This window comes from Tetrao urogallus (genome assembly GCF_951394365.1).
Source record: "Tetrao urogallus genome assembly, chromosome: 8".
Taxonomy (NCBI): Eukaryota; Metazoa; Chordata; class Aves; order Galliformes; family Phasianidae; genus Tetrao; species Tetrao urogallus.
The window spans coordinates 33,941,927-33,968,974 of record NC_136821.1 but is presented as its reverse complement, the minus strand read 5'-3'; the positions used below and the strand labels follow the sequence as shown (position 1 = coordinate 33,968,974).

General features: G+C 46.5%; 1 protein-coding gene across 1 annotated transcript in view; it reads left to right on the top strand.

Moving 5' to 3' along the window:
• FN1 (fibronectin 1) overlaps positions 1-23,977 on the top strand; it is a gene marked incomplete at both ends in the record, with an annotated part of 47,488 nt that extends 23,511 nt beyond the window's left edge. Inside the window, 27 exon segments of the mRNA XM_079539385.1 lie at positions 1,223-1,489; positions 2,918-3,012; positions 3,252-3,420; positions 3,681-3,767; positions 4,335-4,526; positions 5,604-5,876; positions 6,888-7,070; positions 8,041-8,130; positions 8,526-8,795; positions 8,971-9,087; positions 9,515-9,679; positions 10,341-10,496; positions 11,273-11,386; positions 12,861-13,130; positions 14,666-14,853; positions 15,873-15,960; positions 16,137-16,316; positions 16,846-16,935; positions 17,145-17,329; positions 18,156-18,237; positions 19,059-19,525; positions 20,061-20,199; positions 21,638-21,802; positions 22,411-22,536; positions 23,084-23,190; positions 23,430-23,540; positions 23,903-23,977. Of these exon segments, the coding sequence (XP_079395511.1) occupies positions 1,223-1,489; positions 2,918-3,012; positions 3,252-3,420; positions 3,681-3,767; positions 4,335-4,526; positions 5,604-5,876; positions 6,888-7,070; positions 8,041-8,130; positions 8,526-8,795; positions 8,971-9,087; positions 9,515-9,679; positions 10,341-10,496; positions 11,273-11,386; positions 12,861-13,130; positions 14,666-14,853; positions 15,873-15,960; positions 16,137-16,316; positions 16,846-16,935; positions 17,145-17,329; positions 18,156-18,237; positions 19,059-19,525; positions 20,061-20,199; positions 21,638-21,802; positions 22,411-22,536; positions 23,084-23,190; positions 23,430-23,540; positions 23,903-23,977 (4,451 nt within the window).
• Between the last annotated feature and the right edge of the window lie 3,071 nt (positions 23,978-27,048).

The following is a 27,048-nucleotide window of genomic DNA, read 5'->3' as shown; positions in this document are numbered from 1 at the left end:
TCTTTGGAAGAAGGGAGTCCTGGCTTCCTTTTCTCTCCCTCTTCAAGAAAAAGAAAAAAAAAAAGAGAGAAAATAAGTAGGTAGAGAAACAAAAAGGCAAAAACTGCTTTTCACTGAATCAACAGGAAGGTGGGGAAAACATCAGTTTTATCACAAGAATGTTGTCTACTTGAGGACCAGTGGGGGTAGGAAGCTTCTGCCATCAAAAAAAAGAGCACTGATGGAGCCTCTCTTTATTGGCCTCAGTTTCAACCTGGGACTAGGAAAAGTGTGGAAGCTTGCTGCCTAGCTCCCCATAACTCTTTGCCACATTGCCTGCTGTGTGCCAATGAATTGCTTAAGTATGATTCCTCCCCTGGGTCTCATTCTGTCCCAAGAGCTGCTCAGCCCGAGGTAGGGACGTCTTTGCCACTCACTGGGGACTCTCATGCAGTGCTTAAGAAGCTATGGCACTTCAAGCTTGTTTATGTAGTTCTCTGGGTTAGCAGTCTCAGCAGCTTCCCAGAGGTAGTGATAAAATAGTGGAGGAAGCCTGATAAGAGCTATTGCACAAGCCCCATGGGAGTGATGAGCATGCTTAAAATTGTTGTGTGGTCAGTTCCACAGCTTGATTAGTTTTAAGGAGAGCTAGGAACTGGTTTTCTCCAGAAAGTTGCTGACTTGATTATTTTATCATCAAAATGACAAGGCAGGGGTGCTGCTTAGTTTTGGGAAGGGCTTTTGAGCAGGGCAGGGAGTAGGACTGGGCAAAGATTTGAAAACATAAATCTTTTTGAACCAAAAAAAAAAAAAAAAAAAGAGTTGAAGTTAGGTTTCTGTGCTAATGCTGGTGTTTCTAAATTGAACTGATTTGTTTAAAAAATGCTCAGCATTCGTGAGAAACTATGGAAATTCCTGAGAGCTGCTGGGTTCATCTGTCTCGCCTCGGCTATGAGCCTGACTTCCCCCGTGGGATGGCATGAATGGCAGCAGCCCAAATCAGGGCAGCCAAGAGCAGAATAGGTGCAGATTACTGGCTGGTATCGAGGCATGGATATAGTTGTCAGTTCTACTTCCAGCTCCCTCCTTCTCTCTTCCTTGCTGCTAACACTCTCCAAGTGAGAGTTATAGGCTCAACAGCTTCACTTTACACCCATGCCTCAACACAAGGTGATGAATGTGCTTTGGGGTGAAGTAGGGGAAAGCTGGAAAACTGAAGCATGTTGTGCTTTTTCCTCCCCAGAGCTCGATGCCCCCACCAACCTGAGGTTCATCAACACCACAGAGCATTCCGTGCTGGTGTTGTGGACGCGGCCCCGTGCTATCATCTCAGGATACAGACTGACTGCAGGTCCCACGAGGGGAGGTCAGCCACGGACATACAATGTGGGCCCTTCTGCCACTAAGTACCTCCTCAGGAACCTGCAGCCTGGCACTGAGTACACGGTGTACCTCGTGGCAGTTAAAGAAGACTTGCAGAGTGCCAGAGAGACTGGAGTCTTCACGACGTGTAAGTATAACGGGCACGTATTCCTCTTCACTAATGCCCTGGCCCTTCTTCAGAACTGAAGCCTTGTGCTGGAAGTGGCTGTTGTGAATTGGTTTAGAGAGGAACCCTTTTGAAGTAGCATTCCAGCAGAACTGCTTGGGAAGTATTCCCTGTTCTTCTCACTGAACTATTTGGCAGTAAGAGAGTTATTGGCATCAAAAAGCTTCCAGTAAAACATATTCCAGCACAAGTGAAAACTTACTATTGGTACCTCAGTTAACTGAATGACAAAGGAGTGTAATTTTAGGTGCTCCTTCCTGTTGTTTGGGTTTGGCATGGCTAATCAAGGAAAGCAAATTGCTCCCTTAAAGTAGGTAGGGAATAATTAATCTGTGATTTGTGTGAAGCTGAAGGCAGTCATTTCTCAAGACCAACAGTGCTGTCTAAGGCAGCTCAAGAGCAGCTACATAACTGACATAACATAAAGAGTTCATGCTGTTGATACATAGTTATTTCATTGCAGTCTCTTATGCTTGTGCTGCTTGCATGGAAGAAATACTCAGCAAATGTTGGATGTTGAGGCAGTTGTATAGGAACTCACATGTGCTTCTAGAATGAACAAGTAGATTTATTTTTAAATAATGAAAAAGTAGTCGTACAGACTAACAAAATTCAGTCATCCAAGCCCAGAACCACATCCTCTTTTCAAAAGGGAATGTGGTTTCTTTTATAACAACGTGAAGTTAAGACAAGGGTTTAAACTTATCACCGCAGCAACACTGTTGACCTTGGCAGTGTGTTTTTTTGCTGACAGACAGTTTTATCTATAAATATTTCTCAATTACATTGTCTGTCTTCGATGAACGCTCCCTTTGAGTCCTAGCTGATGTGAGTGAAACCATTCCAGTTTCAGACCATACGTGAATAAACCAAGTCTCTTCGTTATTAATGAGGTCAGTTCAGATTAAACTCATTGGAGTTACTTAGACTGACTCTGAGATGTGTGAAACTTTGGCTTCTGTGTGATGCTCCTGACAGATATCAATGAGACCACAGAATCCTCTAATTGGCTTTGTGCTTCCTATTACTTGAAAAGGACTGAAGGTGTTGGTGAGGGATGAGAAGGTCCTTGCTGGGACAGCTGGAGGGCAGACAAGGGTGTAGTGTGGTGCTGATCGAACGACGTATGGTGGCTAAAGGGAAGAAACCTGCTTTCTGAAGAACACTTCAGATATCATGCCAACCAGTATTCACTAAGCTGGGGTTGGATGGACAGAAGGAGGACTTACAGAGGTCATCTCCCAGATCCCTCCCAAACCACTGGCTTTTCCAAATAATGCAGTTCAGCATCTTATTAGATAGATTTAGCTATTTGGACTGCCATAGGTCAGGTTTTCTAACTATTCATCACTGCAGCAGCTAGATTTCATCTCTTAATTCTCTTCACAGATCAGCCTGTTGGCTCCGTTCCTCCTTTTAACACAGAAGTGACTGAGACTTCAATCGTCATCACCTGGACACCTGCCCCAAGAATTGGTTTCAAGGTAGGAGAAACCAAAGTGCCATGTTCCTTTTCCTCTTTCTTCATTATGACTGGGAGGACTGATTACGGCTAGGGGTACAAAGCAACTCAGCTTGAGCTCTGGGTATCTAAAACAAGTGACAGGATTAGTGGTTGGGATGGAGAATACGGACCCATGCTGGGTGACAAGACAAAATGATGATAACTCCATGGGATAGGAGTGCTTAAGACTGAAAAGAAAGCTTTGCTTCTTCTCTGCAGCTTGGTGTGCGCCCAAGCCAAGGTGGAGAGGCTCCCCGTGAGGTCATCTCTGATTCTGGTAGCATTGTGATATCTGGCCTGACCCCTGGTGTGGAGTATACCTACAGCCTCACAGTCCTGATGGACGGCCAGGAGAGAGAGACCCCAATCATCAGGAGAGTGACCACACGTAAGACACGCTTGCTTTTCTGCAGCTATTTCTTCTTCCACTTGCTTCTTCTGCACTCCTCAGATGAATATCTGTCTTCAGGAAGTCTCTTGTGGGGTTTTTTGATGCACAGGAGACTGTAGAGCTAGCTTATAGGGTCACAACTTCAGAAGTCTTAGCTAGTTCTGAAGAATGAGAATAAAATCTGGGAAGAAGGGATGCTGAGGGAGCTAGCATGATTCTCAAAGCCAGAAATAACTCATGGATCTGAATGCTTACAGCACTGTCTCCACCAACCAACCTGCGCCTGGAGCCCAATCCTGATACTGGAATCCTGATAGTCTCCTGGGATAGAAGCACAACTCCAGGTAACTGTATGACCTCATGCTGATCTTGAAACCTCTGTTGTACCAGGATGGTAACACTTATCCTATAGTGCCTTGCAGTTCACTGTTCATGGGAGGCTTGGTACCAAGACATTTTGGGGGGAAAAAAATCTGGTTATATTCAAAGATATAATTCACAGTTAAGTATAGGTTGCTATAGGACCTATATTCATGACTTGTGTTCTATATAAAATGGTATTTTGGAGTGTAAAAACATTTAAATACTTCAGCTGTTTAAGGGATTTGAAGGATTTGGTCGAATACCTCGACTGGTGTGAAAACAGGAAAGCAAACTAGACCTAAAAAAATACTTCTGACAGTGGAGAATGAGCTCATGTCACTGAGAATATGCATGGGATTTCTGAAAGTGTTCAAGATGAATTCTTTTCCCACAGAAGCTGATGGGAGCTGTGCAGTTGTTTTCCACAAAATAAGGGTTGAAAGGCTTTTGAAAACTCTCAGATGCATCTCTTCTTGATGTGTCGTGAGATTTTCAGCTCGGGAAGGTCTCAGAGGGACCTGAAATAATGCTGGATATCTGTATTTCAGGCATCAGCGGCTACCGAGTGACCACTGCTCCTACAGATGGGCAGCAGGGCTCTACCTTGGAGGAAGTAGTAGGTGCAGATCAGACCTCCTGCACCTTTGAGAACCTAAACCCTGGTGTGGAGTACAATGTCAGCGTTTACGCAGTCAAAGATGACCAGGAGAGCATCCCCATCTCCAAAACCGTCACGCAAGGTAATGAAGGCATTGTTAGCCACTCGGAGTTGAGCCACACTGTAGGTCTCCCAGCTAATATCATGGCATAGGGCAGTAGGAGAAGTTTAATGCCCATCTCCCTAGGTGGTCTCGTTTCGTTTTTGTTTGTGAGGGCTCTGTTTGTGTGTTTTTGTTTCTGTTCAGCCCTGCAGTGATGCCAGCTGCTGTGTTTGCTTGCTCTTGCAACGCTGCTTTAAGATGTCTGTTCTTCACTGAAGTACTGTTTGCAATCTTGAAGTGAACTAATACTGCAATACTGCATAATGAAAGCAGTGATGGCTTTAGCCCTTTGCCATCTTCTGGTGCAAGAAAGAGCTAAGAATGTATGTCTCTGGCTTTCAGCACTCTTTAAAGGTGATATGGTACATGCATTCTGTGCAGATTAACAATGATTTTACAGAAAATTGGCTTTTTTTGGCATCTATCCTGTAAAATAAGTTGGTTTTTTTTCTCCCAGCAGAACGTTAAAATAGAATGTAACCACTGTTATGGCATAGGCCAATATAGTCCCTTCAGATGGGTTGATGCCTATATGATCCCAGACTTAACATTTGAACGAGGCAAAAAATCTGTCAATCAGTAATATTTCAGAGGAGCTTGTTTTGTTTATGTTTTAATAGACTTTATTATCCTGTTTTAACTTGGGAAAGAAAAAAGGGTATGTTCTATGTTTCAATTCATTCAAAGGATGGTTCTTTGTCTCTTCATTGTTTGAAGTAAACTCGGTGGAAGTTAAGTGCCCAGCCTGTTCCAGGCCTTTTTGGAAATAGTATGTCTGCAATGCATTGCCCTGGTGGATCTGGGTCCAGGTTTCAGCTTCTGTCTGCTCAGAGAGGCAGCTGAAGACTGCGTGGAAGTACAATATAAAGAGCAAAAAATACCCTATCCCCAAAATTCCGCTTCTCCAGCCAAACCCCAAGAGAAACTTTTCATATCACCACAATTGCTTCTACATTTCTGTCGATGTTAATTGTGATGAACACTGCTTTTTTCTCCCTTGTCTTTCTTTTGCCTCCGTGTGTCTTCGCCCTTCCTGTTTGCTCTTTAACTCATTAGAGGTGCCCCAACTCACTGACCTAAGCTTTGTTGACATAACTGACTCGAGCATCGGCCTGAGGTGGACCCCGTTAAATGCCTCCACCATTATTGGGTACCGCATCACAGTAGTTGCGGCAGGAGAAAGTGTCCCTATTTTTGAAGACTTTGTGGACTCCTCAGTAGGATACTACACAGTGACAGGCCTGGAGCCGGGCATTGATTACGACATCAGTGTAATCACACTCATTAATGGCGGAGAGAGCGCCCCTACCACTCTGACACAGCAAACGGGTGAATGTTGATCATTTCTGTGTTTTGTGGCACGGACGGTGTGTCATGCTGTCACTGGCTGTCGGGACCGTGGGGCTTTGTCCAAAGAGGAGTCGAGCCGCACGCTGAGGGAAAGGCAAAAGGCAAGCAGACCCAGCTCATTCCTTTTTCTAAATGGCTGCTGGGATGGATATGCACCAGTCAGCTTTCTGATTTGAAGGCTTGCCAGGCTCAGTCACGTTCTGCTATTCAGATTTCTGGCGTGCAGGTGGAACTGAGACATACATATTCACCGGACTTCTAAGCTGCACTTCCCCAAAATAAAAGTGCCAAAGCGTGGAGCAGTTCAGCACGCACCCTCCACTTTATCCCTAGCCTATTGGAGCTTCAGCAGCCCGTTTCAGTGGTGGCCCCACTCTTTCCACAACGCCCCGAAAGGATGCAGGTGAAACACCGCTCCCTGAGCACATGCCATTGACAGCCATGTCACACCGTCGAGGGTCTCTGTAGTGCATGGGCAGAAGGCGAGCTGGAAACTGGTTCTTGCATGAAATCCTATTGTGTTGGAAAATCCTGAGGCTGTAAATCCCTCAACGCAAGTAGAAGTAGAGTTGTAAGAAATTAGTGGTATACCCTCTTCTCTCCTACGTGTGCATGTATGAATTCTAGATGAGATGACTTTTCCATCTGTAAGCTGCTGTATGGCAACTTTAAACCTTTCTTGGCTCTACATCTGTAATATGAAATCCAGCTGCAAGAAGCACGTTACTGAAACTTGCTATCTTGTTTTCAAATTAGTCCCACGAGGTATATTGAAAGTACTGGGAAATGCCAGGAAGCTAAAGGAGCCTGACAGCAGTACAGGCATACTTTTCTCTTAACTGTAGTGGAACCAACTGTAGTTTAGAAGTCCGTTTGCATGGGTCTGACACAGTAGTTTGTTATGCATGAGATACTTTCTCTGGTTTCCTTGTCTCGATCAGCTTTTACGTACTGTAGAAGATTAAGATCTATTTGTTCTTTCCCGTGTAGCTGTGCCTCCTCCCACTGATCTCCGCTTCACTAATGTGGGGCCTGATACCATGAGGGTGACATGGACTGCACCAACTTCCATCGTGCTGAGCAGTTTCTTGGTGCGCTACTCACCTGTGAAGAAGGAGGAGGACGTTGCAGAGCTGACAATTTCACCCTCAGACAACGTGGTGGTCTTAACAAGTAAGAAGGTTACATTCAGAAGACAAATATAGGACACCCCTTATATGCAGAAATCGCATAAGGGAAGGCAAAAGGAACTGCTCCAAGTAGAGCTGGCTGGATTCTCAGCTCATTTAAACAGATGTCAGAGTAGCCTCATGCAAACTTACAGCGAGTGAATTTTGGCCACTAGCTTTAACCAGGTTAAAACCAAACCACAGGAGCGTTTTCCCATCAGTCCAAGGACAGTCATGAATCAGAGTATGGAGCAATTGCTTTGATTTACAGCCTGGTTAGGTATTAAGAGTAAATACCTATTGCTCTCCTAGTTTGCCAAAGATGTCAAGGGCTTGTAGTGCGGGAGGCCCAGGGGGATGACCAGAATGTGCAAAAGGTCGTTGCTCCTTGGGCTCTGTGTGTCAGAAAAATAAATACTGTTTGGGAACTTTACAGAACATGACAAAAAATCCTGGCCAGTTTTCAAAAAGTGGACATTAGTTTTGGTGTTTGTGTTTGCTTTTTTGTGTTTTGTTGTTGTTTGTTTGTTTTTGCTGGTGCAGAAGCTAGGTTTTATTTGAAGTTTTTCCCCATCCTGCAAGCAGGTTTGTTGAGTGAAAGACAATACGTGCTTTCAGAATACGGGACCAGGTGGGAACCTTGTGTGAGTTAAAATAGCTGTGTTAGAAATCCTTGGCCCTATCCCAGTTTGTATCAGATAGAACTTTGCTGTGGCATGTGACTAGATACCAGGAAGGACCCCGATGAAAACACATTGCTTCAAGCCAGTCCCCATAGAAAGATAACAACATTTGTAGTAACTGTAATGCCACAAAAAAAGCTGATTCAAGTTTATCCTGGAGGCTCAGATCTTCCACCAGTTAAAACTTGAATACCTCCCTTAAGAAACACTGTTAAAATTGCACCAGTTTGTTAAGTGACTACTACCATTAGTAAAGAAGTTTGTCTAAATCCCTTTATTTAAACTCCACAGATCTGCTTCCTGGTACTGAGTATCTGGTGAGAGTCTACAGTGTTTCTGAGCAACATGAGAGTGCGCCTTTGTCTGGAATCCAGAAAACAGGTACTAGACAAAACCTGAGATACACATGTAATTAGTGTGGTCATTCAAATGTCCATTCACTTTATCTTGCTGCTCTTGTTTGTCCGTGCTCATCTTACTAACAAATCATCAGCTATACATTAAAGAGCAATGCGGATCTATATTATGGGAAGCACTAGGAAATCTAACATCCAATGCCTGAGAGCCAGATCTGCTGGTCATTAATAAAGCTTTGTAGGCCCTGGTGTGAGCGTACCAATCGTGTGTGGATGACGGTGAGCTTAGGCAGAGCCTATTGCATCTGTCACTGAGCCTCTCTTGTTTGCTAAGTGTAACAGAGCTTGCTGGTCATGTGTGCTGCCTGCGTAAGAGCAGATGTTAAGACATATCTCAACACGTCTCTTTGAAACACCTAGGGCTCGATTCCCCCACTGGCCTTGACTTCTCAGATATAACCGCTAACTCCTTCACCGTCCACTGGATCGCTCCTCGCGCCACCATTACGGGCTATAAGATTCGGCATCACCCAGAGCACGGCGTTGGCAGACCCAAGGAGGACCGTGTGCCCCCATCACGGAACTCCATCACCCTCACCAACTTGCTCCCAGGGACAGAGTACGTGGTCAGCATCATCGCCGTCAACGGCAGGGAGGAGAGCGTGCCCTTGGTTGGCCAGCAAACAACCGGTAAGCCTTGAGGGATGGGTCAGCTGACTTAGTGTTATCATGAGGATTCTGGTGTTCTCTAATGGATAGACCAGATCTTCTCTGCCAGCTGGTGAAACTGTGCTCGTGAGCAAAGGCTCTGTGGTACTGAGGTACAGCATTAGCTGTATCTAAACTCTCATCTCTGTTTTTCCAGTGTCAGATGTTCCAAGGGACCTGGAAGTCAACCCTACCAGCCCAACCAGCCTCGAGATCTCTTGGGATGCTCCTGCAGTGACAGTCAGATACTACCGGATCACTTATGGTGAAACAGGTGAGGGCAGGTGGCCGTGGCAGTTGTGGACCAGCAGCTGTAGTTTGAGGCCATTGGAAAGCTACAACAAATAGCAAAGGCAGGTTTGACTGCAGCAGACAAAAAATTCCATTCTTATCTCTGAGATTCTTTCATCACGTCTAGAGAATATTGTCAAACACAAGGTTTATTTTTACAGGGTAGTAAATGACCTTTATCTTCCTCTGGAAAAAAAAAAGAGAACATCTTAGAGGTGGTGCTCTATGCACATTTCATGTTTTTTCCTTGGGTTGGACTGAAAAAGAATTTGACCCCAAACTCCCCAAAATCAATCAATCAATATTCTGTCTTCCCTTGGATGCATATACAATAGTCCTGTATTTTTATAATGATGTATATTTGAAGAGATCCAAAGATTGCATTTCTCTTTCCACCCCATTTTCTTCAGGTGGAAATAGCCCTGTGCAGGAGTTCACAGTGCCTGGCACCATGTCTCGTGCTACCATCACTGGCCTCAAACCCGGCGTGGACTACACCATCACTGTGTATGCTGTAACTGGTCGTGGAGACAGCCCTGCCAGCAGCAAGCCTGTTACTGTCACCTACAAAACAGGTGAGGTCTCCTTATACAACCAAAAAGCACGCTCCAAAAAACCCTACAACTTTAATATAGCTAACTCCCATAAAATTGCATTAATAAACCCCAGTTTCTTTTCCAAGTCACGGCCTGTGTTCTAAGCTCGTCATTTTCAGCAGAGCTGCGTGTTGTGGTGGCCCAGCATGATAATGAGATGATGCAAAAGGGCACCGTGGACTTGGACTTTTGGAGGAGGGAGGCCAAATGGAATCCAGATGGAGATGCAAGCAGTATGTAACTGCTCGCTGTGGAGTTGGGCTCTCATATCAAGAGTGCCTGTTGGCTCAGCTCTGGTGCTTCTGGTGCTCTGCGATCCCAGTAAGCCCTGGATTTCTTACTCCAGGACTCTCTCCTCACTCTTGGTGTGGACCTAGCCTACTGCTAGATAAAGGCATCTAGTAAGCTTTGAAACAACAGAAAAGCTCAAGTAACCTTCGCGTGAGTTTCACTCATCACCCACACAGCATGGATACGACCTTTTTGCTCTGCTGGTATGAGGGATAAATAGCTGTTTGTGTTTTCTGCTTTAAGAAATGCAGCCTAGAAAAGGAAAAGCAGAACACAGTTCAGTGAGGAAGTAACCATGGATGGAAGGTTTCCTGTAGCAGTGTACTCAAAACCTATTTTTCTTGCCCAGAAATAGACACACCATCCCAGATGCAAGTTACTGATGTCCAGGACAACAGCATCAGCATCAGATGGCTCCCTTCATCATCCCCAGTCACAGGGTATCGGGTGACAGCTGTCCCCAAGAAAGGGCATGGACCCACGAAAACCAAGAATGTTCCTCCAGGTAAGAGTACACAAAATCTCTTTCCACAGATCTGTAAGGAACGCAAGACTTGGGGATTACTATCAGGCACTGGACATAAACTCCAAACCAGACTTATCCTGCTTGAACCTTTGTTGCTTTCCTGCTGGCTTCAATTGAGTCTCATAAAGGGGAAGCTAGGATACATTTTTGCCTTGAAAGCTTTACACTTCTGTGATGCTGCTCTGCTGCAAAGGTTTGTTCTTGGCAACCTCTGTACCTCTGAGAAGCACCTGGATTTCAAGGGAATGCTACTGAATTTTCTAGCATCCTGCAAAACATCATCCAAAGTCCTGCTCAGGGTCATATTATGGGGCACTTACTTACAGTGTGTGACCGAGTCCATGCTTCAGGTTTGACCTCGTGTAAAGAGGGCCAGGCAGCTCTCAGGTTGCTCTCAGGAAAACAGGCAGTGGGTTTGATGGGATTGGCAGAGATTAGCTCTGAGGGTTGCTTGTGAAGCATTTAGTCAGTCCTACCTCAGAAAACAGAGAAAACAGCTCTGCTCTTGCTTTTTCTACAGTGTTAATCTTTTAGCTGTGGGGCCTTTGGGCAGGAGCAAATTGCAGGTGCCTTGTCCTGAACTGCTGGAGATCCGTACTGCGAGAAGTTAAACCTGATGCATCAAACTTACCTCATTTTAGTGATGTTCAGTCACGAAATGGCCAATACAGACCCTTTGTTTGCAAGCGCTTAGAGGGAAATGCTCTGCAGCTTTGTGTGGGTGCAGAAGTTCTAACACTGTTCTTTCCTGCCAGATCAAACACAAGTCACTATTGAAGGCCTGCAGCCCACGGTTGAGTATATGGTCAGTGTCTACGCTCAGAATCAGAACGGAGAGAGCCTCCCCTTGGTCGAGACAGCTGTCACCAGTATGTATTTCACTTGGGGGTAACACAACAAATGTTACCTTGTGATGTCTGAATTCACTGAGCCGTGTCACGTCCCCGGTGAAACCAGGTGGCAGCTCCCCAGTTCCCAGGAGGATGCAAGGTGGCCTGCCCTGTGTTAAGTACCACGCATCTAATAGCAGATGCTGGCAGACATGCAGTCCTTCTCCCCACCCCCACAAAATGCTGCGCTTCTGATTTTCTTTCACTAAAGCTGCAGTCTTTTTGGGCTTTGTTTGCCTTCAGCCAATCAGTGGGAAAAATGTGCAGAGATTTCTTGCGTTGAGCTAGGTGGCAGAGGTGATTGCTGTTAAGGGACTGGGCAGTTTTTGGAAGCATTTGCCTCCAGTGTAAATCCCTATGCCTCTGGGGTAGGGATTTCCACGTCCACTATTCCTTTGCTCAGGTTCGTGTTCAAAACCACAGCTCAACCCCAAATAGTTACAGAGCTGTCCTAAAGACAGCAGACATTCTCTGAAACTTCTCAGAGGTGGGAAAGGAGCTCACATCAATTTCAAGCTCAAAAGCTCCTGGAAAACACATCATCTTTGCCAACTAGAAAACACAGGAAATTCAGAACTAGCGTAACACAGCAAATGAAAAAATTGGAATCCTGTAGGAAAGGGTGATTTAGGTCTGATGTAAAAGTTTTCCAAATCTTCCCATAATGAATGGGCATTGCTCTGCTGTAGACTTCTGTGGAGCACGGCTCTCTCACTTTGCAGTCTAGCACTGAGCTCTGATCTTAATAGCAAAATCCAATGAACTGGTCTTGCTGGGAAGCGTGAGTATCACGCAGTTGCACCTGTGGACATTCCCTGTGCACTCAGTGCAAAGCTGAGAAGTTTGCTTTTTTGTTTGTAATTGATTTAAAAATACAATTTACTGGGTAATTTGCTTTCTTGATTGTGTGTTAATTGGATATTAATTTATGAAAGAGAAGAGTGGGACTGATTCTCCTCAGTCTGGTGCTTTGCACAGCAGCTTAGAATAGTGAAAAGCAAATGCAGCATGAATCCCAGCTTTTCAAGCCGGGTGGCTTGTCTGCCTGCTTCAAGCATGAGGTACTGCTTGCTGGCTCTGGTAGAAACAGGTCTAATGGCCATACGTTTTGTTCTCTTGATCACTTTCAGCTTGCTGAATGCTGCTGGAGTTGTCTAAAAGGGGTAGATCCAGGTACAGAACGTGTCCTGCCTGCTTTGAAGGTGGTGATGGAAGTTCTCGTGGGTTCAACAAGGCTGAGACTGCCATCCTGCTGTCTGGCACTAGCAAATTGTCAGCCTTGCTCTGCACAGCTCTAAGCACATGTGCAAGGTGCAGCACAAAGGAGAATCAAGTGCCCTCTGCCCCGTGCAAAACCAAAAACTGCTTTGCATGTAATAGAGATGCTTTTTATTTTCCTCACCCACGACCTGCTTTTTATCACTTAACCTCTTACCATTAATTTGCCTAACAGACATTGACCGCCCTAAAGGACTAACATTCACTGAGGTGGATGTTGATTCCATCAAAATTGCTTGGGAAAGCCCGCAGGGGCAAGTCACCAGGTACAGGGTGACCTACTCAAGCCCTGAGGATGGAATCCATGAGCTATTGCCGGCCCCAGGTGGCGAAGAAGACACTGCTGAGCTGCATGGCCTCAGGCCAGGTTCTGAGTACACTATCAATATCGTTGCCATATACGATGACATGGAGAGCCTGCCCCTCACTGGGACCCAGTCCACAGGTACACCTTTAACTACACTGCCCAGCGGGCCACGGCAGCAGCAGCTTCTGCCCTGCTGGGTAAAGCAGCTGGTGCTCCGCGCTGGGGAAGCAGCCAGCGGGATGCGATTGCCCCCGAGAGGTGGCTTGGTTGGTGCTGGAGAGCTGGCTGCCTGCACAGTCAGCCTGTGTGTGCCCTGGAGAAGGCAGAGAGGCTCCTCCACTCCAAGGTCTCACAGAGCCTCTGGGTCATTCATTGGCACTGCCCTAAAGCCCGCGGCGCACGTGGATGCGCACACCATGCAGCCACATCACCTCTGCAAGAAAAGGGTTTGCATTCCCTTATATGCCAGTCTGGTTTAGCTCTATGTAGAATACGTTTTAAAAAGGAAAAGGAAACTATTTCTTGAGATGAAGTGACATCCAGCAATAAGGAATTCAGTTTAAAGCTGGCAGCACTGCCTGACGTGTCTTGGTAGCACCTTTGTAATAAAGGTGTCCCATTCATTTGTGGGTGAAAAGTTGGCACAAATAATTTCAGAGGTGTAATGAAGGCAGTGTTAGCTAGCGTACAAATGGCTGTACTAAACTGGAGGAAAGTGCTGTAAGGATTGAAGCAGCTGGCTGACTACCTGCCAAAAATGCAAATAGGGTCATTTTTAAAGCCCACTCTGTGGTTTAAGTTTTGTGGGCTGTTCAGAAGCATATATGAAGTCATTAAAGACTTTCCATTGGCTCTTATGGCCTTGAGATTGAGGTCTGTTTCAGCAAAGCAGCAAGGGAGAATCATCTTTTATTTCCAGTCCATAAAACTAGGAAAAACTTCACAGCAACATGCTAATAGCAGGCACTATTGTAAGGTCTATTTTTACCTGTTTACAGCCTGAGGATTACAAACAGTAAGGCAAGAAAATGTTGCAGTGGATGTGCTTCTGTTATGCAGGCATTTGTTTTTAAAGGTAACAGATACATTAGCTCACAAACTGCCTCTGTCGTGATGAGCCTTATGGCCACCACAGCTCTGCTTTTCCATTGCCTTGCTCTCTGTGTAGTAATTTACACTTGTGTAAGTGGCTGTGAAATGCTTCCCCTCTGCATTTGGCAGTATTTTTTGTCCTCTTTGCAATCCCTGAGCCTGCTTCCTACCTACTTGTGAAAATCATCAGTCACATTGTAGAAATGGACAGGGATGGGCAAGTGAAGCAGGACTAAACCGTTAGCTGTGAGATGAAAAGCAGAGATGGGCAGAAGAATGAAAACAAACAGGCCTGCTACAGATGTAAGCACCTCCCAGAGCGTTCACCTTATATCACAGCCGGTGCTGTTGCTCACCTAACTTCAGGGTTGAAGCAACGAGATCTCCTTATTTTTCCAGAAAAGAAACCTACACACCTAACCCCTTCCACAGTGCTCTGCGCCCGTGCTTGCAAAAGGCACGCTGCTTTCCCACTGCCGTATTTCAGGCCTAAAACAGCCTCGTGTTCAGGAGAGAATGCTGTTTTGTCTGAGGCTGCCACCTTCTTCAAGCTAACCACGTGCCAATCCTGATTTCTGCAGCAATTCCACCTCCGACCAACCTCAAGTTCACTCAGGTGACTCCTACCAGTCTTACCGTCAACTGGAACGCGCCAAACGTTCGTCTCACTGGCTACAGGGTCAGAGTGAACCCCAAAGAGAAGACCGGCCCGATGAAAGAGATCAACCTTTCTCCAGACAGCACATCTGCTGTCGTGTCAGGATTAATGGTAACTCTTTTTCTTGGCGTGATGCACACTGGGTTGTAGGAAGGAAACGTTGAGAAGCCGAAGCGATTTCAAATTCCTGGGTTCCTCATTACAGCTCCTAAGGGTCTGACTCTGTTTGAAGTCTGACCAGCCATCAGCTGTAACTGCTAGTTAGCATAGTTCTTAGAATGCAAGGAATTGGATCTGCACTCTTTCCCCTGCCTCATTTTGCACAGAGGGTGGATGCTTAAATCAAATGCAGATAATCAGGCTCGCAATCGAACAGTGACCCACTCAGATGCCTTTACTCATCTTTCACAAAAGCAGTCAGATAAAAGTGACCTAATGCAGTGATTTTCAAGCTGTGATACAGGAGCTCCGGCCATCCTGTCTATTTCTAAGACATCTGCAAAGTGTAAGTAAGGAATGAGAGTCTTTTATGGGTATGCTTAAATATGCTATATAGCCATCTTCTCCACGGGAAATATTTCAGTAGTTTGTGTACTGGAAAGAGCTTGAAAATCACTGCTTCTGTGGTTCCTGCTATCTTAAAAAGCTGCTCGTCTGTTTTCAGGGAGTTTTATGAATCATTTTGAAAAGCGAGCCTTGAAATACATCCTAATTTAAGTGGTCTCCTGATCAGGTGCAGCTGAGGACTAAAGACCGTGCTTAAAGCTGTAACTCTCACCATTCTCCTTTCTTTACAGCAAGAGAGTTATCATAGCAAATGGCATTCATTAACCCCAGGAAAATGAGGATATGAATTCTCTTTTCCTGAAGAGGGAGTTTTGAAGCTCAGAGATCCCAAAATGGGGGATGACAAACTTCTTTCTCAGCTCCTGGCTGCGTGTGCACACTGCTCATACTCTCAGTAGCAATGTTAGCAGGATCCACATCTCTTACTACAGGTGGAAATCATTAGAATCATCCCACCAACCCTCACTGATTTATTTTAAGGTTTCATACTTTAATTGGCTCCGCCGAACAAAGACGTTTCCCAGTGTCCTTGCTGTAACATGGTGTAACTGTGTCTCTTCCAGGTGGCAACCAAGTATGAAGTGAGTGTGTATGCCCTGAAGGACTCTCTGACCAGCCGACCTGCCCAGGGGGTGGTGACCACTCTTGAAAGTAAGTGGTGATCCTCCCCAAGTGACCATTTCATTTTGTGATGGGCAGAGAGGCCCAGAGACAGATTTTGACTTGTCAGAAGCAGAGCTCTCTGCTAAGCTCTAGCAAAAGCTTTCACAAAGACTTTGTTGGTAAATCCCCATGGTACTGATGGTGACCCTTTCCTTCTGGTGCAGATGTCAGTCCCCCTCGCAGAGCCCGTGTGACAGATGCCACAGAGACGACCATCACCATTACCTGGAGAACCAAGACTGAGACAATCACTGGCTTCCAAATTGATGCCATCCCAGCAGCAAGTGGTCAGAACCCCATCCAGAGGACCATCAGCCCCGACGTTAGGGCTTACACTATCACTGGTAAGTGAGATGCTTCAGCAGACAGGGACTTCCAGGGTTGTCAGTGACTATGCTGGGTTCTTATTTGGTAGTAGAACTGCCTTGATGGGGATAATAGAGGGGGAAAAAAAAAAGATGGGAAAAAAAAAAATGGAGTCATGGCGTCAAGTCTCCAAGAAGTTGTTGAAGGGAACTCTGGTGCCTGTTTTAGATGGTTTCCTCAGATGAGTGTTACAACAAATAAAATGCAGAATCATAGAATGGCTGGGTTGAAAAGTGCCACAGTGCTCATCCAGTTTCAACCTCCCTGCTAAGTGCAGGGTTGCCAACCCCCAGACCAGGCTGTGCAGAGCCACATCCTGCTTGGCCTTGAATGCCTCCAGGGATGGGGCATCCACAGCCTCCTCGGGCAACCTGTTCCAGTTTGGAGAACCCCCACCTTTGCCACTGTGGAGAACCTTCAGGACTAACCAGAGCAGCCCCTGGTGCATTGCAGTGTACTTCCTGCTTCTGCAAGAAAGGCTGACCCTTTGTTTCAACTCCATTCTAGGCTTGCAACCTGGCAATGACTACAAGATCTACCTTTACACCCTGAATGAGAATGCCCGCAGCTCTCCAGTAGTGATTGATGCTTCCACAGGTGATGATACTGTCTGATTCTCTGCACGTGCTAACACACAGCAATTGCCTCGGGTCAGGCAGAAGTTGTGTATATCTGACTGCATGCAATCCTGTGTCTCATAGCAACGTGTTTTACTCCTGAGCGTGTAAAAGACCTTAGAATACACAACTTGCATAAAGATGTTTGCCTTTTACTGCATCTGACTCTCTTCCTTTGTTTCCACCTAGCCATCGATGCTCCTTCCAACCTGCGCTTCCTTACAACCACGAGCAACTCCCTCCTGGCCACCTGGCAGCCTCCACGAGCCAAGATCACGGGCTACATCATCAGATATGAGAAACCTGGCTCACCAGCCAAGGAGCTTCTGCCTCGCCCTCGGCCCGGCGCCACTGAGGCTACTATTACAGGTTTGTGTCTCAGCTTTCTCTGGGAGCTCCTCATTTTAAATGCTTAAGATTTGCCTTCTTTTTGTGACTGGGTGGGATCTAAGGTGCAACAAGAGGTAGGTATGGCTGTAGTGTGGGTAGGTGTGTTCTGGATTGAGTGCTGGGGGGAGCAGATTGAACAGAACTTGAATTTCTCCCCCCATGTAGGTACAGGCAGATAGCTGAGAGCTGTTTAGCTCCATCCTCTCCAAATGGAATTAGACCAGCTCATGCAGCTGGGTGACCACAGTAAAGGACAGCATTACTGCATGAAAGGAACCAAGGAATTACTCCCTGTCCACAGCAGAAAGATCTCATCTTTGTTCCTGCTTGGTTTTTGGGGGCAGTACAAAGAGTCCAGGCTCCTGTTCCTCAGAATGAGTTGAAATGTGACCATGTCAGCAGGGACTGCAGTCACAAAACCTGAGCGTTCAGAATGACTGATGAGGTGCCAGAGCCTTGGGCTTTTTTCACGTGCGTGGAAAACAGCTGTGGCACCAGGGGGAAGAAATGTCAGTCGTTTGTTCAGATCTGATTAGAGAATGGTATTGTATTTGTAGGACAGGTGTGCTCTTACAAAACACTATCTTGCATTAGAAAGTACAGTAAAAGAGCAAAGAATCGTAGCAAATACCCCAAGCTGGAAGAGACCAAGGATTGAGTGTAAGGATCGAGTCCAGCTCATCACTCCATGCAGGACTACCCAAAGATCAGACCACATGACTGCTCTTTCTCTTAGCTGACCACTATTGCATTTTATCATTAGGCTGTCAAACATAAAATTGTTTTTATGTCTTTTCCCTAGGCTTAGAACCAGGAACTGAATACACCATCTACATCATTGCTGTGAAGAACAATCAAAAGAGTGAACCGCTGGTTGGCCGAAAAAGGACAGGTAAAACAAAGCTGTGGATTGTTGAGTGCTAGCAGGACATGTTTTCCTTTTGGGGAGTACCCTCTTAAGACTGAAATAATGACAGTTTGTAAAATATCCTGCTCACACCTTTCAGCCATTCTTTTTGAGTCAAATAGGCTTTGTAAGGAGGATTTTCTTCTGAGGGTGCAAGAGGTAGGATTCCTAAGTTACCTGAAAGACATTCAAATGTGTTTGAATGTTAAGAATGGAACATGCTTGGCATCGGATTCTTGCCTGGGTACCTGATTGACAGTTAAGGTTAATGCTCATATTTCCTTCTAGTTTATCCTGCCATCAAAGGCAGAATCAATTAATTGGTTGCCTGTTGCACTTCTCTTACTCCAACTCCTCCACCATGTGAGATGGAGACCTGCAGCAAAGCAAAATACTAGCTGGACATCCACATGCAATCTCAGGCCTAGCTTCTCACTGCATTTGGGTGGTTATCTTAACACAATAACAACAGAATCTCTCTTTTAATTACATCTCTTCAATTTGATCGTTGAGAGCTTCCGTGGGATGCGGTGTTGAAAACTCTTACTCAGCTGAATGAAAAATTCATACCAACACATTTCTTATGCCTGCTGTATGAAAGAAATATATTTATACGACATATAAAAACATAGAGATAGATAAATCAGTACATTCATAATAGAATGAGATCCTAAAAAGTGTGTTTCATCTTGGGACAATAGCTAATCTTTGCCTGGATCAGTGTACAGCATCCACTCTAGCTGCTGAATTTGCTACTGTTAATTTGCCACGCTTTGCTTTACGGCTTCTAACCTTTCTTTGGCTAGATGATCTGCCCACGTTGATTACTGGACCTCACCCCAACCAGCCCGACATTCTGGACGTGCCTTCTGTTGATGAGGGGACCCCTTACCTCACAAACAATCGGTATGACAATGGAAACGGCATCCAACTTCCAGGCACTTCAGGGCACCCGCAGACAATAGGACACCAAGGTCAGCAAGTCTTCTTGGAGGAGCATGGCTACAGGAGGCCTGTACCCACCACGGCGACTCCCCTTAGGCCTGGGTCGAGACGGCAGCCACCAAATGTAGATGAAGCCATTGAAATCCCAGGCTACCAAGTGCCAATCATAGTGGAGCCTTCGTACCCCCACTCCCGTGGGCCCAGGCGCAACGACACCACTGGCCAAGAAGCTCTTTCCCAGACAACCATCTCCTGGAGGCCTTTGCTGGAGAGCACCGAGTACATCATCTCGTGCCAACCGGTCAGCCAGGACGAAGATACTTTGCAGGTAACTGAACCGTCCTTCCCTGGGTCTCCGGCTTTTTGTTGTGTTAAGGAGGTGGCAGTCTGAGTTGGCTCAGTCTTAGTAATGTGTAGCAGAGAGCAGGAAGGATGAACACCTCTCTAGTAATTCACAGAGAAAAGGGAATTACAAGCTACAGGAGAAAAGTGCCAGAACAGAAAGCCTTTGAAAAGCTTAGTTAGCATCAACTTTTTGCCAGGGAAGGGAGTACGCAGGGAGACAACTGGGAGTTTGCTCCAGAGTTACAAAGTCATTAGTGCTGCTACTCCATGACAGAGATTTCCTTAGCCCATCTCAGTTTTTTCTTGGTTTGTCTCCCTGAAATGGCAATAACAATATAACAGTCCATAGCAGTGAAGTTTAACTCGGTGTTCGAATGTCCAAGGGGAGCGAGCTGGCTGCATCGCAGCACAGAGCACAGCAGTCGGTCTAGGCACCATGTCTTTCCTGTGAGTGGGTTGACACCTGAAGAGTGATCACTTCTTCGTGAGACGTGACGTGGCATTGCCTGTTCTTGCAGTTCAGGGTTCCTGGCACTTCCTCCAGCGCCACGCTCACCGGCCTCACCAGAGGGGCCACCTACAACATCATAGTGGAAGCCCTGAAGGATCACCGGAGACAAAAGGTGTTGGAAGAGGTGGTCACGGTTGGCAATACTGGTAAGTGAAAGTTTTACAGAGTTCAGGTGAACCTTTGCTGTACTTGCCTTGCTTTCTTTACTCCAGCTTGGGCGCCATGTGGGTTGCCCTGAGACTAGGGAAACTTGTGCAGACGTGGAGAATTTGTAGCAGGATAGTGGGACAAGTGATTTGCGAGTCCCATCAGTTGTGGCTAACCAGCTCACACTGATTGTGTGACGTAGAGCTGTTCTGACCTGTTGTCTAATCATGAACAATGTGCTTTGAGGCGCTAGACCCTCCTCAAAGGCCTGTGGTGGAGAGAAAGCAAGAGATCTGGTGTCTGCTGCTCTCACAGGAAGCCAGGGATCATGCTGGCATTGCAGATTCCAGCCCACCAGGGAAAACTTGCTATCACAAGGACAAGGCATGCTGAAGGGAAGATGCTGGAAGATAACTGCTCTAACAGTCATTCGCCACTGCTTTTGTGCTGGTTATCCAGCAGCACCAGCAGACGGTCCTGAAGGTCTGGCAGTGGGGCAGACTGCCTGCAGAGATGCTGATTAAGCACAGACAGGCAGCACTTAGACCAGCCACAAGTACGTGTGGGCAGAGGCAGCCCTTGCCACAGCTGGGAAGCCTGGAGCCCACACACACCCTGCGGGACCCAGGCTTTGCTTTTAGCCACACAGGGATCTGGTCAACAGCCCTCCCTCCTTTGTTCTCATTCTGTGGGTACTTTAAGGTCAAAAAGAAGAGGGTAAGATGGGGAAAAAAAGGAAATGAAGAATTTAAGGATTTACGCTGTTCACCTCATAAAGTTCTCCATGCATCTCCCTGCTGTCCCCATTTCCTTGGGAAATAAGGCTGTTTTTCCCCTTCCAGCAGCCCAGCTGCCTTCAGTCTGTCACTGACTGAATCTTGCCTCTGATCTTGACTCTTGTCTCTGTACCAATGGTTGTAAAACACCTTTTTGCTGAAGGCACACATGTAGGGTGGAGATCTGTCTATCCAGCGGCGTGGCTGTAAGTCTCTTTCCACCCTCCCACCCTGCCATGAACTACAGCCTGAAACACCTCCAGAAAGCAACCGTGCAGCCACCAACCTCCTGCCTTTTTCCCCCAGCCTCTCACAGCACATTTCTCATAAACAGACTAAGTCAGGTTGCAGCTCTTCACCAGCCGACACAAAATCTCACATGTGCTTGAAACCTGGCAAATCAAAATGAAAATAGCCTTCATGTCAGCTTTTTTATTTAATTTTTTTTTATCATTTCACTGCTCTGACACATGCAAATGGAAAATAAACGCCAGGGAGGCTGAACTGCTGACAGAGCCATCAAATGCCCATGGGGTAGTTCCATTACTAGCAGGATATTCAATGGGCAAAAAACACCCACATGTATTCAGTGAAAATCGTTCTGCCTTTCAGTGGCTGCGATTGCTGTGCGTGATGCCTGTTTCTTCCCTTTTCATTCCAGTGTCTGAAGGACTAAACCAGCCGACTGATGACACCTGCTATGATACTTACACTGGCTCCTTCTATTCCATCGGCGAGGAGTGGGAGCGATTATCTGAAACGGGCTTTAAACTCTGGTGCCAGTGCTTGGGCTTTGGCAGTGGTCACTTCAGATGCGATTCCTCTAGTGAGTAGCTTGCTTCTCACCCCCACCCCCCATCCCACGACAACCAGAGCACTAAAGGCATGTTTGACAGCACCCACCTGATCAAAACATGATGCAAACAGAACAAAAGCCTGGTGGAGTGCTTCAACACAGCACATACCAAATTCATTTAAACTGTGCTCTCACACTGCACAGTAAGCTGGGCAAACAGGGCATTTCTGTGATGTGCATAGATGCAGAAGAGCAACTGCATGAGATGTTTGTTTTATAGGAGTAACATTTATATTTAATTACCTGATACACGTGATTGAATTTCTGCAGTCTCTGTCATAGTTCTGCTGGGTGTTTGCTCAAAAAAAAAACAAACCAACCCAAAGTGCATTTAAAACATTTTTCTCTCTACCTTGAATCTGTTAAATTCCCTTTCATTTCTTTTCCTTTCCGACTGCCATCACCACCAATCTTTGTCACATCCTACCTACAGTAGGACGTCTCCCCCTTGAGATTTAGATGAGCTGAAGAGATGCTCTCCTGCCCCTCCTGAGCCAACATCAAGCTGTTCTCCTCCCACTCTGTCACTGCACCTGTGGGATAATACCTGCCTCTCTTGTTCCCTCTTGCCTTTTCAGAGTGGTGCCATGATAATGGTGTGAACTACAAGATTGGGGAGAAGTGGGACCGACAGGGAGAAAATGGCCAGATGATGAGCTGCACCTGCCTTGGGAATGGAAAAGGAGAATTCAAGTGTGAACCTCGTAAGTCTCTTGATTTGAGAAGCTTAATCATCCATCTCAGGGCTCTTCCATTCACTTTTGGCACTGCCGTGGTGGCATGCAGAGTATCAGTACATCTGATTTGGGTTTTGGAGGTATTCCACCTGCATGGTGACTGATTGAATCTACTCTCACAGGAACTGAAAGCACGGGCCTCACAGTCTCATGCTTGAAAAAGTAATTCTCTTCTGTTAGATGCTGTGTGCACTAACCTGAACTGCCCTCAGCCCTGCAGCCATGCAAGAGGTCTGTCAGCACACTAAATGGTGTAGGTTACTCACAGGATGTTTTTGCAGGGCTTGGCACCTGAAGATCCTTTAGACAAGGCAGCATGCATTAACTAAATTGCTTTTGTCAGGCAGATACTCTCATGGTCTAGTTGACAGTGTCTGGAGAGCTACAGAAATGATGGATTTTCCCTGTGCCAGCCTGTGAGCCCCTGGTCAAATAAACACTGGCTGGAGGCTCCTGCTCCGATCGCCACGCCGAGCTCAGGCCACGCAGCTGAGCTCTGCCTGTTTCTCCACAGATGAGACCACGTGCTACGACGATGGGAAGATGTACCAAGTTGGAGAGCAGTGGCAGAAGGAATATTTCGGGGCCATCTGCTCCTGCACTTGTTATGGAGGACAGCAGGTAGGCGGGAGGGCCTTGGCACCCTGAGGATGAGGAAAGGGGAGGCTGCGCTGCGGTGCAATCTTAGGAGTGTTGGGTTTGGGGTCGGGTGGTGGCTTAATGCTCAGGGCAAAACAGGCCTGTGTAAGAAGAAAACTCATCAGTAGGGGTGTTCAAGGGGCTTGGACTCGCTGGAGCTGTACGAATGCTGGCAGCTCCATCGTATCGGTGTCACCTCACCACACATGCTCTCCCCATAGGGCTGGCGTTGTGACAACTGCCGCAGGCCCAGTGTGGAAGTGGCCCCCGAAGGCTCAGCTGGCCACACCTACCCCCAGTTCACACAGAGATACCACCAGGCCACCAACACCGTGAGTACACCTTCCTTACCACCTCCCTTCCTGCGGGGCTGGGCTGGGGCGCTGGCAGAGGGGCTCTGGGCAGGGCGTGAGGGGTGAGAGTAGCACACAGCTTTGTGCCTGATCGAGAGCCGTGGCACAGCTGTGATGAGCAAAGCACCACTCTGTGCAGTGCAGGACGCACGCTCGAGCTCACACTTTCACACCGGTGGGACTCAGTGGCACTGGGAGGTGCCTGCATGCTCCGGCTGAGGCGTAGTGCACGTAGTTCTTAGTTGTCACCTAATGCTGCAAGCCAGCTTTGTGCTGGGAGCACCTCCGACAGTGTCTGCCCTGACGGGACAAGGCTAACTGCTTTCCTTCCCTCCCGACAGAACGTCAACTGCCCCATTGAGTGTTTCATGCCCCTAGATGTACAGGCAGACACACAACATCCACGGGGAAAGTAACATCCAGCAAGACTTCTTGCGGCAATGGCAACAGACAAACCAAAGCATAAATACCTATCTGCCACGATTACCATCCAAACTGGAGTGATGCTAGCAAAACTGCATCTTTGAGAATGGCCCTTTTGCTCCGGAGCCATTTTCCCAGCTTAAGCTCAACTCACAGCTTCTCCAAGCGCCACTCTTGGAGTGTTTCAGACTTTTCTCACGATTGGTAGCAATGGTCTCGTTCTTGCTCAAAGTGTTGAATGCCAGTCAGTATTTACAAATTTAAAGGGGGTAAAAAAAAAAAAGCAAAAAAAAAAAAGGGAGGGTGGTGGGGGGAGATACTGAATCACAAACTGGTGGGGGATCAGAACGTCAAGGGGGAGGGAGAGAGTTAGAAGTGGAAGGTTCCCATTCTATGCAAACAACATTTGAGTCCAACATTCTCAACTTTTAGAGATAGGAAAGTCCACCAAACACTTCTGCTTTCACATAAGCGTGCAGCCAGCAGTAAGATAGGAACAGCAAATCCAATCACTGTGATATTTAAAATATGCACAGTCCTGATTCTTTCTCCATGATCCTAGTATTTTTCTAGCTGTATCTTTGTATCTCATGCTGTTATTTATCAGTTTTGTTCCCCTGACCTTCAAGTGTTTTTATATGGGAATAAAATGGATTGAAGACACTTAGTAGGCAGTTGACAAAGAGGAATTTGGTGTAATTATGATCAGTGATTATTTTTATACTGTAAGTGCCAAAGCTTTACTACTGTGGAAAAGAAAAAAAAACAACTCTTTTAATAAAAAGATCTACAAACCAGGCATGCAGTTGAAGCGCTTCTCTTTGCTGCCGTGGAATCTAGGAAGAAGACCAATATTCTGATCTGGAGTAACATTGCCTTGAAACAAGATGGAGCAAACACCTCAGTGAAATGTAACGTATACCTCGAGAGAATACTTGCAGAGCAGCTTGTTAACTAAAGGCTTCCAGCTGCACCCCTGCCCCATAGGCTGAGAGCCCCGCTCACTATGCATGCCTTGCTGCAGGATGCAGCGGCCAGCTTTGTGGGAACAGGTGGAGGAGAGAGAAAGCTGGGGGGGGGGAAAGGAAAGGCAGTGCTGCTTTGGGCATGAAGGAGGCGAAAGAGAGGGTCCTCGCTCCAGCCAGACACTTTCAAGACCTAAAAAATCAAAATAGCTGAAATCAAGCATGGTCTCAGTATTTGAGGTGCCAAAATGGATGAGTTCACATGGAGTTCACATCTGTGAAGTTTGTTCTTGGCCACATCGCTGCCCCTGCTGCACTTCTTCCCCTAGAGATGGGAAAGACCACAACTCCCTGCTCTCTGCAATGGAGGATGACTTGTGACTGTCTAAAGGGCTTCTTTGGGGGCTGTTGCACTGTTCTTTCAAATCTCAACTACTCCATTACGTGTGCAATGTGGTAGATAGCAAAACTCCCTACCAGTTTACATACCAGCAACATACCACCATGGGCAGTGCTGTAAAGAAAGTCATAGAAATCCTTTTGTTACCTCTGCAGAAAGCCTCAAAGCCAGACAGCACCTCGCTCTGTGCAGATCTCAAGTCTACCATGCTTAAACCTTGGGGTGAGGGCTATAAAAACTCCTGTTAAAGCACTTTATAAAACAAAAACAACCAATCATCTTGATGACGATGGACAAAATGAGCACTAAGTCGCTTTAGCTTTTGCTGCTATCCCTGCAAAAACTTTGTACAGCCATTGCAATGCAGAACATTAAAGGCTCTTGCCATGATTCCTCGGCCACGTTCCTCACTTGGCTCCAACGGCGCTGTATTGCTCAAGTCATGCATTTCTCTGGATTGAATAAAGCATAGCATGGAAACAGAATCTGGCTTCTTGACACGAGAAACACACACGGCAGTTGCTTTCACAGATTGCTATCTCTAGAGCAGCCAAAACGTTTGCAAATAGGAAGATGAATGCAGGAGAAATCAGTGCTATCCCAGTAATCAATTTTCAAGGGTTAAATGATTATCTAAAACACATGCAAAGTAGAAGTGGCATAGAGAGATGCAGAAGAACACTTTTATGTTGAACCAGACTTCTTTCAATTTGTCTTTCTCAAGGGAGGGTTATGTATTTTGGACCAGAGGTGAGTTGCCAAAATCCCTGCTCACTGTGCCATGAAGAAACGCATTCCAGAGGCACGCAGGAGCCATGCTGAAGTTGTAGCCCATTTGATCTCCTCACTGTAATGGCAAAACAGCACAAACAGAGTAAATATTACAGCATGAAATGCTTTAAAAAATGCATTTGCCCAACCCCTCCGTAGAGGTTTGTACTTTGAAAAACACGAGGGTTCACACTGCTAGTAGAATTTAACATGGATAGCCACCAGCTGAGCACAGGGAAAGCAGAAACTTGTGAGATCCCAAACATCAGCCCTGCTTCCTTTATTCTCCAAAGGATCAGCCACAGAACCAACTGCAGATTTTGAAGGTTCTCATGCTTCAGCCAAGTCGTAGTGCATCAAGTGACTGGAGCACCCTGCACCTGCAAGGAGCCCCAGCAGGCTGAAGGGAAAGGTTGAGCCCCTGCTGCTCCCCCAGCTGAGAATGCTTCCTCCCTGCTGTTTGCTTCAATCCTTCTAGCTGTTCTGGCTGCCAGCACGGACCTGCCAAGGGCAAGGTGCCATATGGCAATGGTGTGAAGCAGAGCTGTCAGCAGCCTGCTCTTCAAACATCAAGTGCAGGGACCAGACCCATCTCCTGTGAGAACAGACGTGCTCTCTGCTGTGGGAAATGGATGCGAAGCAGAGCTGGGGAGGTAGCTTAGAATCACTGCAGGTATCCATTCAGCTAGCAGATGAGCACAGCTCGTAAGGAATACATCAGAAGGGGAGCTGGCTAGATGCTCATTATCAGCCTCAGTACTTTAGAAGGTCGGGATAAAGAACAGGCCAGTGGATTCTGAGGGACACTCGTGGCACAGTATGCACCGGCTGCGATCCAAACAGTGACAGAAAAGGCACGTTGGAAGTGGAAGAGAAAGTCTCAATCTCAACTTTTTAGAAGTATATACTAATAAAAACCACAAGGACT